The 18,313-nt window shown below is 46.6% G+C and overlaps 1 protein-coding gene across 1 annotated transcript; it reads left to right on the forward strand.

Annotated features, from left to right (window-relative positions):
• Positions 1-3,807: 3,807 nt before the first annotated feature.
• Positions 3,808-17,260, forward strand: FAM186B (family with sequence similarity 186 member B). Its single transcript, XM_060306965.1, is given in 8 exon segments — positions 3,808-3,903; positions 9,054-9,279; positions 11,404-11,575; positions 11,577-12,430; positions 12,433-13,051; positions 13,537-13,729; positions 16,222-16,433; positions 17,116-17,260. Coding segments are annotated over 7 exon segments (2,343 nt in total). The 3' UTR covers positions 16,405-16,433; positions 17,116-17,260.
• Positions 17,261-18,313: the final 1,053 nt, after the last annotated feature.

An 18,313-nucleotide genomic window follows, 5' to 3' on the forward strand; every position in this document is an offset into this window, starting at 1 on the left:
TTCATGTGGGTGTTTTATTTTTGTTTTTGACAGCTCCCTGTGACGTGGGGGGATCTTAGCTCCCCAACCAGGGATGGAACCCATGCCCCCTGTAGTGGAAGGGTGGAGTCCTAACCGCTGGACCACCAGGGAATTCCAAAACTTCATCTGGTTTTCATTGTAATACCTAGATGGCCTCAAATGAGGGCCTAGTCCTGTTGTTTTCAAACATTATTATTGAGACCTCTAGGCACAGCAGAAGTGGTTCAGAGGTTCCATAAACTTTTATCAGTCACATTTTATTTTTACAGTTTTTTTAAAATTTATTTATTTATTTTTATTTTTGGCTGTGTTGGGTCATCGTTGCTGTGCGTGGGCTTCCTCTAGTTGTGGCGAGCGGGGGCTACTCTTCGTTGCAGTGGCTTCTCTTGTTGTGGAGCAAGGGCTCTACCCCCTCTCTGAACCTCTCCTTGTCTCCAGTGTTCTAAAATGGCAGTGATATGTCTTAGAGAAGCTATTTGTAGTGCTGGGCACTCAGTGCCCCTAACTTCTGGGAAATAATCTTGAATCATCCCACTAGTGATTTCTTCACTTCCATTTTTTCTTATTTCTTTTTTGGAACTCCTATAATTCAGATGATGGATCTGCTGGACTGGTCCTTCTCATTTCTTGTTTTTCTCTCTTACTTTTCATCTTTTTTACTTTGTCTTTGGGAGATTTCCTCAAATCTTCCTATTCTTCTACTGAGTTTTTCAATATTTTAAAGACTTTTATTACTCTCACTTTATTTTTGTTCTCCAGCTATTCCTTTTTATAGCATATTATTTTGTTTCAATGTTGCAATAGCTTATCTCTGACACTACTAATGGTGGTTTAAGTTTTCTTCTCTTGCATAATCACTGTTTTCTCCAAATTTCTTTTTCTGTGGTTTTGATCTCTTTCATGTTAGATTCTTTGCTTGAAGGTCCTATAATCCCTGGTTGTCTGCTCACATTTAAGGATGGGTTACCAAAATCCCAGTGAGAAGCGTTTGTGCTCTGTGGGTTGAGGTACATGGGTGGGGCTTGTCTCCAAGAGCTTCACTGCAGGGAATCTCTGATGTCACATCTTTAGGACTTCCTTCTTGGGGTGGTCAGCAATCTGGCACAACTAATTCCATTTGCCATATGGTTGCCCCACTTCTGCCTTAGGATTCATCCTTCTCTAGTCTATCAGCAACCACTCATCCATATGCTTAACAGCTTCCTAAAGTATTTTGCTCGTCTCCTCTCCTGTTTCCCTGTCTTTGTGCACTTATGCCTTAAAAAAATCCCTTTGCTATAGTTTTAGTATATTTTTAGTAGAACAAAATTAGATACGTGTGTTCAATCTACCATTTTTACCCAGAAACTTTAAATATATTTTAAATATTTTTAAAACAGTAGTTTAAAAATATATACGCTCAGATGTCCTACGTATAAAATTTTTGGGTTTGTCAGAACAAGCTTGTTGATATCGAATGATTTTCTAATACAGAGATATCATGAAGTTGAACTTACAAATGTATTCTAATAAGACATTGCTTTTATCTGTTTTAGATAGTGAGGTTCTACAGAAGGCTTTGCTTGCAAAAGGGGGTTAGCTGCTTTTTTAAAAAAGGTTTAGAAGCATCTCTTCTGGGCTAGTGATCAACTAGTGTGACCCTTGAACTGTGGTGAAGGAGCTGCTACTGGCCTGAACTGCTTGGGAGAGGGGCTTGGAGGAGGGAGCATCCCAGCCCCAAGGGTTAAGGGAAGGAAAAAAGAGAAGACTTGCCACCTGAGAAAAGAGAAAGAGTTATTTCCTTATACCCTCCTAACTTCCAGCCCCTTGCACTGTCTGCCCACAATCCCGCCACAGTCTTGGGCATTATAAAACATTGCATTTTTAAAAATCAGCTTTATTGAGGTATAGTTTACACATAATAAAATTCACCAATTTTAAGTGTAGGGTACAGTGAATTTTCACAAATGGTACAGTCATGTAAACACCACCATAATCATGACATAAAACATTTCCTCCCCTCAGAAACGTTCTTTGTTCCCTTTTGCAGTCAGCCGCTTCTCCCTCATCTGGCTCCTGTCACCTACTGATCTGCTTTCTGTCACTATAGTTTTGCATCTCTAGAATTTCATATGAATGGAGTCATACAGTGTGTGGTAGTTTGTGCCTGCCTTCTTTCACTTGGTATAAAGCTTTTGAGATTATCCATGTTGTTGCATGTATCAGTAGTTCATTCTTTTTTTTTTTTTTTTTTTGCGCTACGCGGGCCTCTCACTGTTGTGGCCTCTCCCGTTGCGGAGCACAGGCTCCAGATGCGCAGGCTCAGCGGCCATGGCTCACGGGCCTAGCTGCTCCGTGGCATGTGGGATCTTCCTGGACCGGGGCACAGACCCGTGTCCCCTGCATTGGCAGGCAGACTCTCAACCACTGCGCCACCAGGGAAGCCCCCAGTCTACATTTTATGTGTCTTCTCCTTGGTGACTACCCTAATTTAGGCTTGTGGCATCTTAGTTCCCTGCCCAGGGATTGAACCCACATTCCCTGCATTGGAAGGCAGATTTAACCACTGGACCACCAGGGAAGTACCTATTTGTGATCTAATTATCAGTATGATTATATGTAAAAGAAAGAAGAAGTGGGGAGGGAGAGAAAGGGAGAAAAGGGGAAAGGACCTCAGATTGGGAATCAGAAAAGCAGGTTGAAGTCCTGAGTCTGTACTTCCCAGCTCTGTAACTTTAGATAAGTCTCATAACTCTGAGCCTCAGCTGGCTCTACATGTTTGTAAGGATAAATAAGTTATTTGTAACCTACAACATGCTCTGAAATCATAAGGGATTAAAGGACCATCCAGTGCCAGATGTATAGATAGACAGGTATCCATAAACCAGGGTGAGACTGCCTCAAAGACAGAACTAGGTCTCACTGTTTTTTGTATTTCTAGCGTCTAGCCCCATGCCTGGAACATAGAACGTTACCAGTAAGTGTTCGTTGAGTAAGTGAGGCAATGAAAGAATTAACTTTGAATAAGTGAATGAATGATAGTATGTAAAAGACAGGTGGGTGTCAGGTGACAAGTTGTTAAGTGGCTATGGCACTGCTAAGAACTGAAGTTACAATGTTTAATTCCTTATCTGTTAAATGTTTCAGTAACATGGAAGAATAATTTGCACATATATGTATTTTTACTTACAGATTCATTAATTCAACAAATGTTTATTAAGTGCCTACTATATACCAGGCAAAGTTCTAGTCCTGGGCATACAGTGATGTCCATTTTAATCATTTGTTTTAGAAAGGCCTCTGGCACTGATGGTTACCTTCAGTGACAGTGTTGGTTAAGCCCTGACCCCTGGTGCAAATTGAAATATATTCCCATTAGTTATTGATCGGCTGTAATTTTTTTTTAATTAAAAGTTCTTTGGGAAAAGAACTTTTTCTAATTGCTTTTCTAATTGTTTTCTAATTGTTTCCTACTTTTAGCTGTTAATATTTAGTTTAGGAGCATAACATTTAATGATTTTTAAAAAGCAACAGGTCAAGTTAATATATATTAGGTGATGGATTAAAAAGCTAGATAATCAAGCAGATAGATGACAGGGAGTCATTCTTCCAATCAACCTCATGATGTCACTGGAGAAAAGAAGGTCAGTTGGAACGTGATGTCTGGCAGTTACAGGGAGCTGTGGCTAGGAAGAGGGTACTCAGAAGCTGCCCTGGAGTCCTTAACCCCCAAGCAGCCAACATCGTGTGTCCAGGCCCCTGTACCAGAGACACTGGACATCTTTGTGACTGACAGAGTGATCCCAAATGGAGAAAGACAAGCCCCTACTGTTGGTGACCCCTGTGTCGGTGAAAGCCATCATCTCAAGAATTGAGGCTGCCCAACTAACTCGGGCTCAGGAGGTAACCCCTTGAGATGAGGGTGTCATCCTTCTGTTGGGGTCTGATGTGGAGGCTAGGGACTGAGCCCAGATTTGGGAAAGATTCCAGCTCTGGGCCCTCAGGGGTCCTGGGATCCTCAGCAAGCTGGGTTTGTGGACAGTTTAGTGGAGGGTGAGCTGGAATCAAACTGCCCCCGAGGCAGGGATGGGCCCAGGAAGCAGACAGCCCACAGGGAAGCCCTAGGTTGGCCCTGAGACACATCGTGGTGGGTCCTACCAGGGCAGGAGGAGGGGCCCAGAGTTCCTGATTGGGGTCTGTTCTTGGCAGCCTGTCAGAGTGCCCCAAGCTGAGCCCTAGAAACTCACAGGGAAATGGCCAAAGATTCAAATCACCCTGCACGTGAGCCTCTGGTGCATTTTTTTAACGGGAGCCTCTGATCCTGAGGGTTTCTTGGGGCCTCATTTTTCTAGTTTGTTGCCTCTGGATCCTTGTGAGGAGAGATGTCCAGAAGTCCCCAGCAAATTCTGAAATTCTGAAGAAATGTTTGCTGTGGATTTTTAGTATTCTCTCCCTGAGCTGGTCTTAATAATCAAAATGACAGTAATTAGAGCTAACACTTATTTTATGTGCCAGGCGCTGTCCTAAGTGCTTTACAAATACTGGTTCATTTAATCTTTACAAAAACCCTGTGACACAGGTACTATAATTATCTACACTTCACAAATAAGAAAACTGAGGCCCCAAGAAATTAACTGACTTGTCTAAGATCACACTACTAGGACATGGCATCTGGCACCAGAGTTCACACCCCAAAACACTACAGTCTGCTGCCTCCCATATAGGATATTTCTTCCCAGCTCTCAGACATCTTGGACAATGTCAACTGTGTCATCAGCCGCTTCCAGGAAGAATTAGGATATGATTTCAAAAAAAAAGGCAAAATCTCACCAGACAGAGCAAAAGGGCAAGAACAGATTCATCTTGCTGGAGAAAATTACCTCATTCTCCAACGATGCTAAGACTAAAGAGAAGCACTTGTATGAAATTCTCCACTGGCTAGGTGACTGGGGTGAGTTTGCAGGCTGGGTGCAGTCCTGAGGGTGGGTGCCTTCCCCCCCAAGATGCTGGTGCCAGCTCACTCAGCCTCCTCCTTTCCCCTACCCTAGGTCAGCATTTGCTGGGAGGGGAGTGCAGGGTGGTGGGTGCAGAGGGTGCAAAAGACACATCGCAGCGCCTCTCCAGTGAAACATTGTCCCACTCATGTCGTAGCATATCACCTCTATTCCCTAGAGAGGCAAGCATGTCATTGTCCAAAACGTAACAGATTGTGATATTAGGTGCATATGTGATGAAGCCTAAGTCCTGGGTTCATTATTACATCTCATTTTTTAGTAAGATAGAACCTAAGTGCAAACTCACACTAGCTGTTTTATTTTTCCAGCTTTATTGAGATATAACTGACAAACAACATTGTAAATTTAAAGTGCACATGTGATTATTTTATATATAAACATATATATGTATATAGTGAAATGATTATCACAATAACATATCACCTCACATAGTCATCCTTTGTTGTGTGTGTGGTGAGAATATTTAAGATCTACTCTCTTAGCGAATTGCAAATATAGGCATACCTTGGATATTGCAGATTCAGTTCTAGACCACCACAATAAAGTGGATATCATAATAAAGTGAATCATGTGAATGTTTTGGCTTCCTAGTACCTGTAAAAGTTATGTTTATACTCTACTGTAGTCTATTAAGTGTGCAATAGCATTATGTATAAGAAAACAATGAACATTAAATATACTTTATCGCTAAAAAGTGCTAACCATCATCTGACAATGCAGGGTTTGCACAAACTTTCAATTTTTAAAAAATGCAGTATTTGCAAACAACAGTAAAGCAAAGTGCAATAAAATGCGGTATGCCTGTATACAATACAGTATTATTAACTGTAGTCACCATGCTGTACATTAGATATCCAGAACTTATTCATCTTATAATTGAAAGTTTGTACACTTTGACCAACATCTCCCCATTTCTCTCACCTCCCAGCCTCTGATAACCACCAATTTACTCTCTGTTTCTGTGAGTTCAACTTTTTTTAGATTCCACATATAAGTGAGATCGTACAGTATTTGTCTTTCTTTCTCTGTCTGACTTATTTCACTTAGTGTAATACCCTCAGGGTCCATTCATGTTGTTGCAAATGGCAGGATTTCCTTCTGTTTTATGACTTAATAATATAGATCTTCCTTAGCTTATGATGGGGTTATGTCCCAATAACCCTATCATAAGTTGAAAATACCATAAATTGAAAATGTGTTTAATACACCTAACCTACCAAACATCACAGTTTAGCCTAGCCTACCTTAAATGTGTTCAGAACACTTGCATTAGCCTACAGTTGCGCAAGATCATCTAACACAAAGCCTATTTTATAATAAAGTGTTTAATATCTCATGTAATTTATTGAAGACTATACTGAAAGTGAAAAACAGAATGGCTGTATGCATACAGATGGTTGTAAGTGTATCCGTTGTTTACCCCTGTGATTTTGTGGCCACTTAGAGCTGTAGCTTGCTGTTACTGCCTAGCATCATGAGAGAGTATTGTACCATATTTCACTAGCATGGGAAAAGATCAAAATTCAAAGCATGACTTCTACTGAATGTGTATCACTTTCGCCTCATTGTAAAGTCAATAAATCATAAGTTGAACCATCATAAGTTGGGGACTATCTGTATTTCAATATATATACTACATTTTCTCTATCCATTCATCCACTGACTGACACTTAGGTTTTTTCCATGTCTTGACTGTTGTAAATTATGCTTCAGTGAACATGAGCATGCAGAAATCTCTTGGAGACAGTGATTTTGTTTCCTATGGATATATACCCAGAAGTGGGATTGCTGGACTATATGGTAATTCTATTTTTAATTTTTTTTAGGAAACTCCATACTGGTTTCCAAAATGGTTATACCAATTTACATTCCCACCAACAGTGCACAAGGGTCCCCTTTTCTTCAGGTCCTCACCATTGCTTGTTATCTCGTCTTTTATACATAATAGCCATCCTAACAGGTCTGAGGTACTATCTCGTTGTGGCTTTGATTTGCATTTCCCTGATAATTAGTGATGTTGAACACCTTTTCATATACCTGTTGGCCATTTGTATATCTTCTTTAGAAAAATGTCTATTCATATCCTTTGCCCATCTTTTAATCGGATTATTTGTTTTTTTGCTATTAAGTTGTGTGAGTTCCTTATAGATTTTGGATATTAACTCCTTATTAAATACATGGTTTGCATGTACTTTCTCCCGTTCTGTAGGTTGAGGCTTTTCACTTTGATAATCATTTCTTTTACTGTGCAGAAACTTTTAAATTTGATGTAGTTCCACTTATTTATTTTTGCTTTTGTTGCCTTTGCTTTTGATGTCATACCCAAAAAAAATCATTGCCAAGACCAATATCAAGAAGCTTTTCCCCTATGTTTTCTTTTAGGAGTTTTATGGTTTCTGGGCTTGTATTTAAGTTTTTAATTAATTTAGAGTTAATTTTTGTGAGTGGTATAAGATAGGAGTCCAATTTCGTGGGGGTTTTTTTGTTTTTTTTTTTTGCAGTACGCGGGCCTCTCACTGTCGTGGCCTCTCCCGTTGCGGAGCACAGGCTCAGCGGCCATGGCTCACGGGCCTAGCCGCTCTGCGGCATGTGGGATCTTCCTGGACCGGGGCACAAACCCGTGTCCCCTGCATCGGCAGGCGGACTCTCAACCACTGTGCCACCAGGGAAGCCCCAATTTCATTTTTTTGCATGTAAATGTACACGTTTACCAGCACCACTTATTGAAGAGATTATCCTTTCCCCATTGAGTGTTCTTGGGTCCCTTGTCAAATATTAGCTGACCGTATATGCATGGGTTTATTTCTGAGCTCTTGATTCTGGCCCATTTATCTATGTGTCTGTTTATATGCCCGTGCCATAGTGTTTTGTTTACTATAGCTTTGTAATATAGCTTAAAATCAGGTAGTGTGATGCCTCCAGCCTTGTTTTTCTTCCTCAAGAATGCTTTGGCTATTTGGGGTCTTTTGTGGTTCCGTATGAATTTCAGGATTGTTCTTCCTAGTTCTGTGGAAAATGCCATTGAGATTTTGATAGGGATTGCACTGAATCTATGGATGACTTTGAGTAGTATAGACATTTTAACAATATTAATTCTTCTGATCCATGAACATGGGTTATCTTTCCATTTACACGTGTCTTCTTTAATTTCTTTCATTCATGTCTTATGGTTTTCACTGTAGAGATCCTTCACCTCCTTTGTTAAATGTATTCCTAAGTATTTTATTGTTTTGATGCTATTGTAAATGGGATTGTTTTCTTTATTTCTTTTTTGGATAGTTAATTGTTAGTGTGTAGAAATGCAACTGACTTTTATATGTTGATTTTGGATCCTGTAACTTTATTGAATTTGTTTATTAGTTCTAATTGTTTTTTGTGGAGCACACTAGCTATTTTATAGAGGGACTCAAGGGTGATATTCAAAGTACTGAATGGATACTGAGCCAAACAGCACTGGTGCCAGCTGTAAGCAACTGGTATAGCCATTTGGGTGTGGACCAGCTGCATGCAGCCCTGGAGCCAGAAGCTACCCCCGTTAAGATCAGAGTTATCCGATCAGGAGACCTCAGTCTGGTGTGAGGTATGGTGGATGCTGCAGTGTTGGAGGAAGATGGTATAGGGATATGCCCTACCCCTACTCACATTGCCCTGCCCCTGAGGAGCTCTCGGTTCAGTGGTCCTTCAGCTGCCCCCAAGAACTAAGCAGGGCTGTTGACTGCAGTTAATTCATTTAATTGTCCAGATATTGGACTAGGCAGTGAGGATAGAGCAATAACAAGATAGGCGCATTGCTGGCTTTCTAGTACAACAGTGCTGTTTTATGTCTATGCATATTTTCTACATGGCAGGTCTCATGTTAATCATTTCACTTGTATTATCTCATTTAATCCATACCCAACCCTTTTTTGGCAAGGATACTAAGGCTAGGGAAATAAGTGACTTGCTCAACATCATACAGCTAATAAGAGGTTAAACCAATCCAACCTCAAAGCCTGCTGGTGTAACCCCTATCCTATAGGGCTATTTGGGGCTCCCTAGAGGAGAGACTATTCTCAGCCTGCATCTCCCACTCTCTCTCCAAGTGACAGTCTGACCTATGAGATCAGGAACAGGAAGAGTGAGGAGGAAGAGGAAGCCCTGGATGAATGGATCGAGGTGATGGAGAAGGGGTTACCTCTCTCCCTCATCGCCACCAAAGGAGGCATCGAGTCTCTCATTTCCCTCCGCTCCACTCTCATTGAAGGACAAAGGAAAGGGGCACAAAGTAGGTTCCAGGAGCACCTGGCAGGGGAGCTGGGTGGGGCAGATGCCATCTCAAGGAAAGAAGTCACACACCAGGGTCTGTGGGAGTCTTTCTGATTCTCCTCCATAACAAAAGCTTTAGCTGAGATGGATGGTCGGTGGTAAGAGGTTGGGGTGGTGGACCCAAGCTGAGAAGTGAGCAGTTCTGGGCTGTCCCTCAGGGCTGAAGGAAGGTGTGATGTGGAGACAGGTCCTCGTTGGTGGTCCCTGGAGCTGTGGCCTCGTGTAGGTTCTGGGGAACAAGGCTGGAAGGTCAGAAAGGGTGGAGTTTATAGCTAGAGCTAGCGGAACATCCTTTCCTTAAACCAAACCCAGATGCAGAGCCAAGCAGTCTGGTGAGACTCAGCTGGAGGCCCTTCTAGAACCTTCTCGATTGTGGCTACTCCAGAAGTAGCCAGTCAGCAACATGGCTCAACCTTGAAATATCACTTCTCTCAGCACTAGAATGGGCCCGGATTATCTAACTGCCACATTTTGTAGATGAGAACATTGAAGCTCAGAGGAGAGAAGGATCCACTAGGAAAGCCTGTGGCAAAACTAGGCCCCACGCATAGGTTTTCTGGCTTCTCAATCTTACTCGAGAGCATGGGCTTCGGAGTCAGACAAACCTGAGTTTGAATCCCAATTTCTAGCTGTGTGACTTTGGGCAAGTTACTTCCTCTCTCTGAACCTCACTTTCCTCATATGCAAAGTGAGGAGAGCATTGTCTTCCTTACAGGGTTGCACATGGTGTGAGGCATCTGGCACCGTGCTCAGAACACACACTCAGGGCTTAATAAACAAGAGCTGACATTATCATTTTACCATTGATTTTCATGGCCAGGTTCCTTACCAGTTAAGCAAGGTCGATAGCTGGGGGAGGGAGGAAGCAAGGAAAGGTGGAGGAGAAGGAGACAATGTCTCCTACTATCCTTGTCATATTATGTCTTGAAATATAGTTATTTGTTTACTTGATTTATTTCCTTGCTAGGTTATACATTTCTGGAGGGCAAAGGCTGTGTCTTATTCATTTTTTTAGGGATTAGTTATTGAGCACTTTCTAGGTACCTGGTACAGTGCTTGGTACTAAACATGCATAATCTACTTACGTCCCATGAAGTAAATGCTATGATTATCCCCATTTTTCAGAAATAGAGGTGCTGAGAAGTTAGGAAACTTGCCTGAGGCAAGTGGTAGGGATGGGATTCAAGCCCGAGTTATCTGACTCTAGAATCCATGCTCTGAACCATTAGAGCATATGGCCTCTCTGACAGTATTAGCTAAATGCTGGCTTGATTTCAGTGTCATTTAATTTCCATATTGCCTTTAGCCCCTCATCCAAAGTTAGCCAGTGTTTTGTCTGCCAGTGATGTTCACTGAATGAGAAATGAATGGATGCTCCAAGATAATCCCTCCAGCAGCTCTACACCTAGTAGATCCAAGGGGATACAGCTATGACCATGGACCATCCCTGAGGAGCTGAAGTCTGCATATGAATGGGTTTGAACACAAAGTGCACAATCGGTGTTTATGTACATTTTCCTGCTTTCATCAAAATATCATAGGAGTTCATGACCCCCAAAATGGAAAAAGACATTAGTCATTATAAAAGAATATAAACCACTGCAGGACCACGTGATAAATTCTCTACAAACACAGTCCAGTGGTAACAGGAAAGGGAAATACAACTTCCCAGGTGATCTAGAGTCTAAGTGCCAGGTGGGCTTCCAGAATTTAGATAGTTGGCAATAGGTAGCCAAACAGAGATATTGAGACTGGGAAGTAGCGTGATTAGAAAAATCACTCTACTCCAGGGAAATATGGAGGATCAGCAGTGTGTTGAATTGGGTTGAACTGGATCAAATTGGTCCAGACCCCTCTGGGTCCTGCAGGTGCTGTGGAGCTGACAGACCCTGACAGGTAAGCTCTGAGCCCAGCAGAGATCTCTCCTGACAATATCTCCCCTGGCCTCATATAATGCCCCAGCTCCTTATTGCCAAAGCCCTAAGAAGGTTGGATGGGAATTTGGCCAAGCAGGGTGTGGAGAATCAGTATAATCCTTGGATCCATGGGAGTTTATTGCCTTTGTTCTCTCCACCTCTCCTAGTGTCCAAACACACCTTCTGGCAGGGCTGGCGGGAACAAAGCCCACAAAAAGTGACATCCTGCCCTCAGCCACTGAGCCCAGAGCAGATGCTCCAGGACAAGCACACTACCTGCATAAGGGTCTCCGAGGTGAAGTCCATGCTGCAGGAACTCCTGGACTCCACGATGTTCAACCAGGGCCATCAGGTACATGTCTGCTGTGGTCAAGAACCTCAACAAGGCCTTGATGCTCCAGCACAAGGAGAACAGAAGCCTGGAGGCCAAATACAGGCACCTGAAAATAGAGATGACCAAAGAACTCAGCAGCCAGAGGCTGTATTTCCAGAAGTCCCTCCAAGTCCTCAAGAGTAAGAGAGATGCCCTACTAAAGCAGGTAGAAATTCTAGGGGGAAAGTACCATGACCTTCTCCTGAGGAAGCGTGCCTTAGAGTTCCAGCTGAACAAGGCTTAGTCTGCTAGAGGTCAAGCAGAATACTCAGTCAAGATCTTGGTTGACTCGCCAGCCCCTGCCAAGAAAGAGGCCCTCCGAAAGAAAGAAACAGTCATAGAGGAAACCCAACAGGAGCCCAAGAAGGAGGAGCAGTTTTCACCACTCTCCCCAAGTCGCCTGGCCATGACCTGGGAGAGTAGCGCTAGGCCTTCCACATGTCAACCACTTTCCACCATGACTGTGCATTCAAGGACTGCAGATGTGTACAGCAGCAAGGACACTGAAAATCTTCAGCCTGTGTTGCCATCCTCCGTGGATCACAAGTTTCCTAAGAAATGGGAAAGACCGTCAGCAGAAAGCCCAGGCCACAAAGTCAAAGACCAGAAGGACTTCTTCCAGGAAGTGACCCAGGAGAAGGAAGGACTCCAGATGAAGTCCCATTTTCAGAAGCAGCTGTCCCCAGAGAGCTCTAGGAAGGTGGCCTTGGAGAGCAAGGCAGAGCACTGGGAAGAGGAACTCAGCTGGGAGAGGCGAAGGCAGCAGTGGCTGGAGGAGGAGATGTGGCTGCAGTGGCAAGAGAAGTGGGCCCTGCTGGAGCGGGACACCGGGAGAAGCAGCGGCAGTGGGAGCAGGGGGAAGCAGCAAGGGGGTGGCAGCGGAGATTGGCCCAGGAGCAAGGGGGCCCATGGAGGGGGCCAGAGCGGACAGGAGAGGACGTGGAGAGAATGGGCTTCATGCCCACCAGTCGATGGAGGGACTTGGAGGAGGCATCACTGGCACCTCCCTCAAGCCAGGCCCAATCTGCTCACCAAGGCAGGAGGCCACACTTGCCCAGGTCCCCTAAGACCCAGCAGCCTGCCCCTGGAAACCAGAGGACCATGAGTTCAGCTGAGTTTACTCAGAAACCACGGGCCCGCGGTGTTCCCACGAAGCCCAAGAAGACGGCCTCCCTTCCTGTCACGGGGACATCCCTCCGAGAAGTGGCCCAGCCCCCTTTGCATACATCCCCAGTAACTCTGAAGGGGAAGGTATACCACGTGGACGTGGAGGCCCAGAGGAAGAACCTGCAGCTCCTGACTGAGGAGGATCAGCTGGGCCTGCCCCACTACCTGCGCAACAAGGTGCGGGAGCTCACCACCACCGCCGTGGAGCTGAACGCGCTCAAGCTGTGGTGCCTGTGCCATAAGTACATCCTCTACAGACATTTCCAGAGCCTCCGGTAGGTCCTCCCTGGCACCCACCAGCACCCACCCACACTGCTGCAATATATGGGCAGAGCCAGAACCCAGTGAGAAAGGAGGAGCATGGGGCAAGTGGGATGGGGAGAATCACCCCAGGCCTGGACAAGGTCCCCCCGAGGGAGGGTACCTGCGAAGGACACCTGACCTCGGAGCCTTGGGCAGCCCTGAAGGTGTGGGAGGTCAAACACTTACACACTGCTCTCCCTCTAGTGAGCTTTCCTGCAAGCCTTTCTTCCTGTCTTCCTACTGCCCTGTCTGTAACCCGCCTAACACGCTCCCCCATTTGCCTTACTTTTATTCCTGTTTCCAGCCCAGCCCGAGCCTCCTCACCTGACACCACCTCCTGCTTCTCTGCTCCCTGTTTTCCCCAGCTCTCACAGACACAGAGTCATCTCTGGTTAACAGAGAGTTGGGGGCAGGAGGAGTCTCCTTCACCCACTAAATCACTTCCCTCTCTTCCCAGACAAGAAGTGATCAACCAGGTACAAGTTGTGCGAGAAGCTGGGGCTGCCTACAAGGCCCAGAACCTCTACCTCTTCCTGGAAAACGTCGACCGCCTGCAGAACCTCCAGCTTCAGGCCTGGACAGACAAGCAGAGGGACCTGGAGGAGAAGCGCCGAGAGTGCCTGAGCAGCATGATGACCATGTTCCCCAAGGTGGGCCTCCCACCCGGCGACCTTCTCAGGGGTCAGCACAGCCGGCAGGGATGGGACCAGGGTGGAGCCATGGGGCTGTGGGGTGTACCTGGGCACGGGAGAGCAGTTGGGAAGTAAGAGAGCAGATTAAAGCCTCTGAACCAGGAAGAGGGGAAGGCAGGAGACAGCCTGAGCGTAAGGAAGGCCAGTTTTCCAATCTCCATATAGGGGGAGAGCAAGAGAGGGAGGAACCCTCCAAAGGAGCTGGACAAGAAAGCTTCTTCTGGAGGGGAGGTAGTTGGAGCCTGCAGTCCCGACTCTGTGCTCAGATTCTCCCTCCCCTGTGGGTCTCCCTGTCCTGCTCTTGTCTGATCTGCTTGCTCTCCAGGCTTGGTCACAGCTGTCTTCTTCACTCTCGTGCTGGCGACTCCCTTTGCTTCTCTCTGGGGACAGCTCCCCTGCTTTCTCTCTTTTTTTTTTTTTTGCGGTACGTGGGCCTCTCACTGTTGTGGCCTCTCCCACTGCGGAGCACAGGCTCCGGATGCACAGGCTCAGCGGCCATGGCTCACGGGCCCAGCCGCTCTGCGGCATGTGGGATCTTCCCGGACCGGGGCACGAACCTGTGTCCCCTGCATTGGCAGGCAGACTCTCAACCACTGCGCCACCAGGGAAGCCCTTTTTTTTTTTAATGTGCTTTGTTTTTGTTGTTACGAGGTAGAACTTTTTTTTTTTTTTTTTTGGCTGCATTGGGTCTTCGTTACTGTGCACTCAGGCTTTCTCTAGTTGCAGCGAGCGGCGGCTGCTCTTCGTTGCAGTGCATGGGCTTCTCATTGCGGTGGCTTCTCTTGTTGTGGAGCATGGGCTCTAGGTGCGTGGGCTTCAGTAGTTGTAGCTCGTGGGCTCTAGAGCACAGGCTCAGGAGTTGTGCACGGGCTTAGCTGCTCTGCGGCATGTGGGATCTTCTGGGACCAGGGCTCAAACCTGTGTCCCCTGCATTGGTAGGCAGATTCTTTGATGTGGACCATTTTTAAAGTCTTTATTAAATTTGTTAAAATATTGCTTCTGTTCTGTGTTTTGGTTTTTTTGGCTGCAAGGCATGTGGGATCTTAGCTCCCTGACCAGGGATCGAACCTACATCCCCTGCATTGGAAGGTGAAGTCTTAACCACTGGATCACCAGGGAAGTCCCCAGCAGCCAGATTCTTAACCATTGCACCACGAGGGAAGTCCCTACCCTTAACTTTTTAAAAAAATTTTTATTTTTTTTTTTTATTTTTGGCTGCATTGGGTCTTCGTTGCTGCGTGCGGGCTTTCTCTAGTTGTGGCGAGTGGGGTCTACTCTTCATTGCAGTGCGCGGGCTTCTTATTGCAGTGGCTTCTCTTGTTATGGAGCATGGGCTCTAGGCACGTGGACTTGAGTAGTTGTGGTGCATTGGCTTAGTTGCTCTGCGGCATGTGGGATCTTCCCAGACCAGGGCTTGAACCTGTGTCTCCTGCATTGGCAGGCGGATTCTTAACCACTGCACCACCAGGGAAGCCCCCCTACCCTTGACTCTTAATTGACAGTTTGCCTGGATACAGAAGTCTAGGTTAGAATTCATTTTCCCTCACAATTTTGAAGGCACTGCTCATTCATTGCCTTCTAGGTTTTGGTGTTGCTGTTGAGAGTCCAAAGTCATTCGGAGTCTTAATCCGTTGGGTTTGACCTATTTTTATTCTCTAAGGTCTGCCTTCAGTTTCCTCTACTCTTTCCCCTGCTACCAGGGTCAGAAAAGCAGCGAGTGCTGACATGGTCCACAGGAGGCTAGCTGATGGCTTGGAGGGATTGCAGAATCCCGCAGCAGTGACTCAGAATCTGCTGAGATCTCCTCTAGGGCTGGGCCAGGAGGTTACCCCACTGAGTCCTGAGCAGCCACGGCCAGAGTCTGGGGGAAGGAGTGTCCTGAGGGATTCAGTGTAAGTGCCGGCATAAGGCAGCTGGAAGAGCCTTGGCCATGGGGATGTCTCCCAATTCAGTTTCCTGTCACCTTATATTAGTCCTGATCACCTGCTGTAGGTGTCTTGACTTGCTAAATTGGTTTTGAGGTTGAGAAGGAAAGGGACCATATATATAATAATTCTTTAGATGGCTGTGAGGGTTCCTCCAGCTCCTTCCCCAAGGCCAGGGCAGAGGCTGAACGACAAGACATGGAGAGCATTCCTGACACAACCTGGCCCGGTAACACGAGTCTCTCACAGTTCCAGCTGCTCTGACTTCCTTTAGTTTTTTCCTTGCTGTTTTGCCCATTGTCCAGATTCTCCACAACAAAGGAGAAAACAGGAACTAAACCAGCAAAGAACAATTCAAGGAATTTCTGGGAAATGCAATACCCTGAGGTCCCAGGCATACCTAATTGGAGGCATTCCCTGGGCCTCACCCTTTCTGCTCTGCCCCAAGTCAGGCAATGCCTCCTCTGGCACTAGAGAGAGGATGAATTCCTTTCTCTCTGATGCCTCTCTGCTGGTTCCTCTTAGCTCCAGCAGGAGTGGAACATTAACCTGAACACCCCTGTGGTCACCTCCCCAAAGTCAAGGAAAAGCAAGCCTCCTCCATCCTTACTGCGGAACATCCATTCCAGCAGCCCCTCCTGCAAGTGACACCTGGAGCTCTTTATGACCAAGCACCAGCAATGTGTGCCCCTGCGGATGGCCCAGTAGGTGCATGGAAGCCAGGGGCAGCTGGCTAGGTGGGTGAGGGAGGCAGGGAGCAGGGGTGACCAGACTTGCGGGGTGCGGGGGGGTGGTGGCTGGCAGCTCAGTGAAGGCACAGACAGGCAAAGCTCACCCCATGAGTTGCAAGGAACCTAGCTTCTCAGCGGCCTGCCCAGCTCTGGCCATTGGCCCAGATGGGGGTATGTGTGTATGTGGTGTGTGGGCTTCATGGCACAGCCTGACCAAGTATGTTTCAAACTATGCAACTGAAAGACTCCTGGGACCCACAGCTGAGAACTTACAACCATTTCCACCCTGAGCATTGGTCTGGCACCTGCCTCTGGTCCATCCATGTAAATCAACCTGATCCTTCCCACCACGTGACCCCTGGGCTCAAAGACAGACACCATGAGTCTCTGGGCAGCCAAGAAGAGACACATACACACCCCCCTGGTGTGGCCAGTTCAGGGCTTCAGGCCCAGGGCGTGTGCCTGGAGGAACAGGGGCTGTCTCGGCAGCCTCTTCCAGTAGCTCCTCAGCTAGAGGAGACCCAAGGAGGTGAGATTTAGAGTTGGGAAGGGAAGAGATGTGGCAAGGAAGGCAGTGACAGCTATTTGAGAAGGGAAGAAAACCCTGCAGAGCTCGTTGCTTCCCAGTCCCTCCCTTTCTGTAAAGACCTCCTCATCTCTTCTTACACTTTCAACCTTCACACCCCAGCCAACAGGGGAACCAGCTGGAGGCCATCTGGAAGACTGATGTGGCCTCCTCCAGTCACCCAGTAGAAAAGAAGACCCCCACCAGCCTGTCCTGGGACCAGCTAGGGGGGTACCCAGATATTCCCCGGCTGTTGGCATTGGATGTGCATTCCTCCTACCACAAAAGCTTGATGTCCCTCAAGGCCTGGTAAGATGCAAGGCTGGACGGTTAATCTGGATTCAGGGAGATCTGCCCACCAAGGGTACACACTTCTGTGTCCAACCGCCCAACAGCTATCTTTCCAAACATTAATAATAACCTCATTTACTGTACCACATCAGACAGAGAGATGCTTACCTGCCTCATTGGCCATGAGCTTGGGTCCCCACGCCAGCACCATTCTAGTTCTCTCAAAGGACTCCACACGGCGTCTCAGAAGATCACGACAGAAGTCATTCCTTCCCACTTGCTTCCTGGGCTGCACGTGAATTGCTCAAGAGGTGTTTCTTGCCCTAGGCCTGGGGGTTATTCTCAAGGAGAGCCAGGTGCAGGTATGGAGAGATGAGAGAGACCAAAAATCTCAGGATAAACTGGGCCCATCTTTGGCATTGTCATTTCCTTATTGCCTTCAAGAACTGCCCCTGGGAAGAGCAGCTGAGGGGAGGCGGGCAGGACTCAGTGGGCCAACAAGGGGCTTTTCTGGTTAGGAAGGTTCAACTCTGCCTCTCTTGGCTTGAAGATGTCAATATTGAAGACTCAAGGCTGTTTCAAGGAGCCTTTCTAGATTACTAACCCCAGCTGCCTCCTGTGGCCCTGCCCCTGCCCCAGTTAAAGATCTTTGACAGGGATGGGAATTTCCTGGCAGTCTAGTGGTTAGGACTCGGTGCTTTCACTGCCAGGGCCCAGGTTGGATCCCTGGTTGGGGAACAATCAATAATATCTTTGACAGGGAGAGGGTACTGATGCCTGCCAGTGTAGACCTAACCAGAACCAAGGCTGCAAGATGCTGCTGCCGCCCTCATCCTCTCAACAGGAACTTAGGGAAGACGGGGTGGCACGGCAACATCAAAGGAGGCTGGTCCTTGGCTGTGATTCCGCTCTGAAGTGGGCCTGAGAGTCCCAGCTGGACATCAACATTATAGCCCACCTAGTACATAGATACCTGGTTTTCAGTTCCTGAAGAGTTTCCAAGTGTGTGTGTGTGTGTGTTGTTGTTGTT

Source organism: Globicephala melas, chromosome 10 (assembly GCF_963455315.2).
Source record: "Globicephala melas chromosome 10, mGloMel1.2, whole genome shotgun sequence".
Lineage (NCBI taxonomy): Eukaryota > Metazoa > Chordata > Mammalia > Artiodactyla > Delphinidae > Globicephala > Globicephala melas.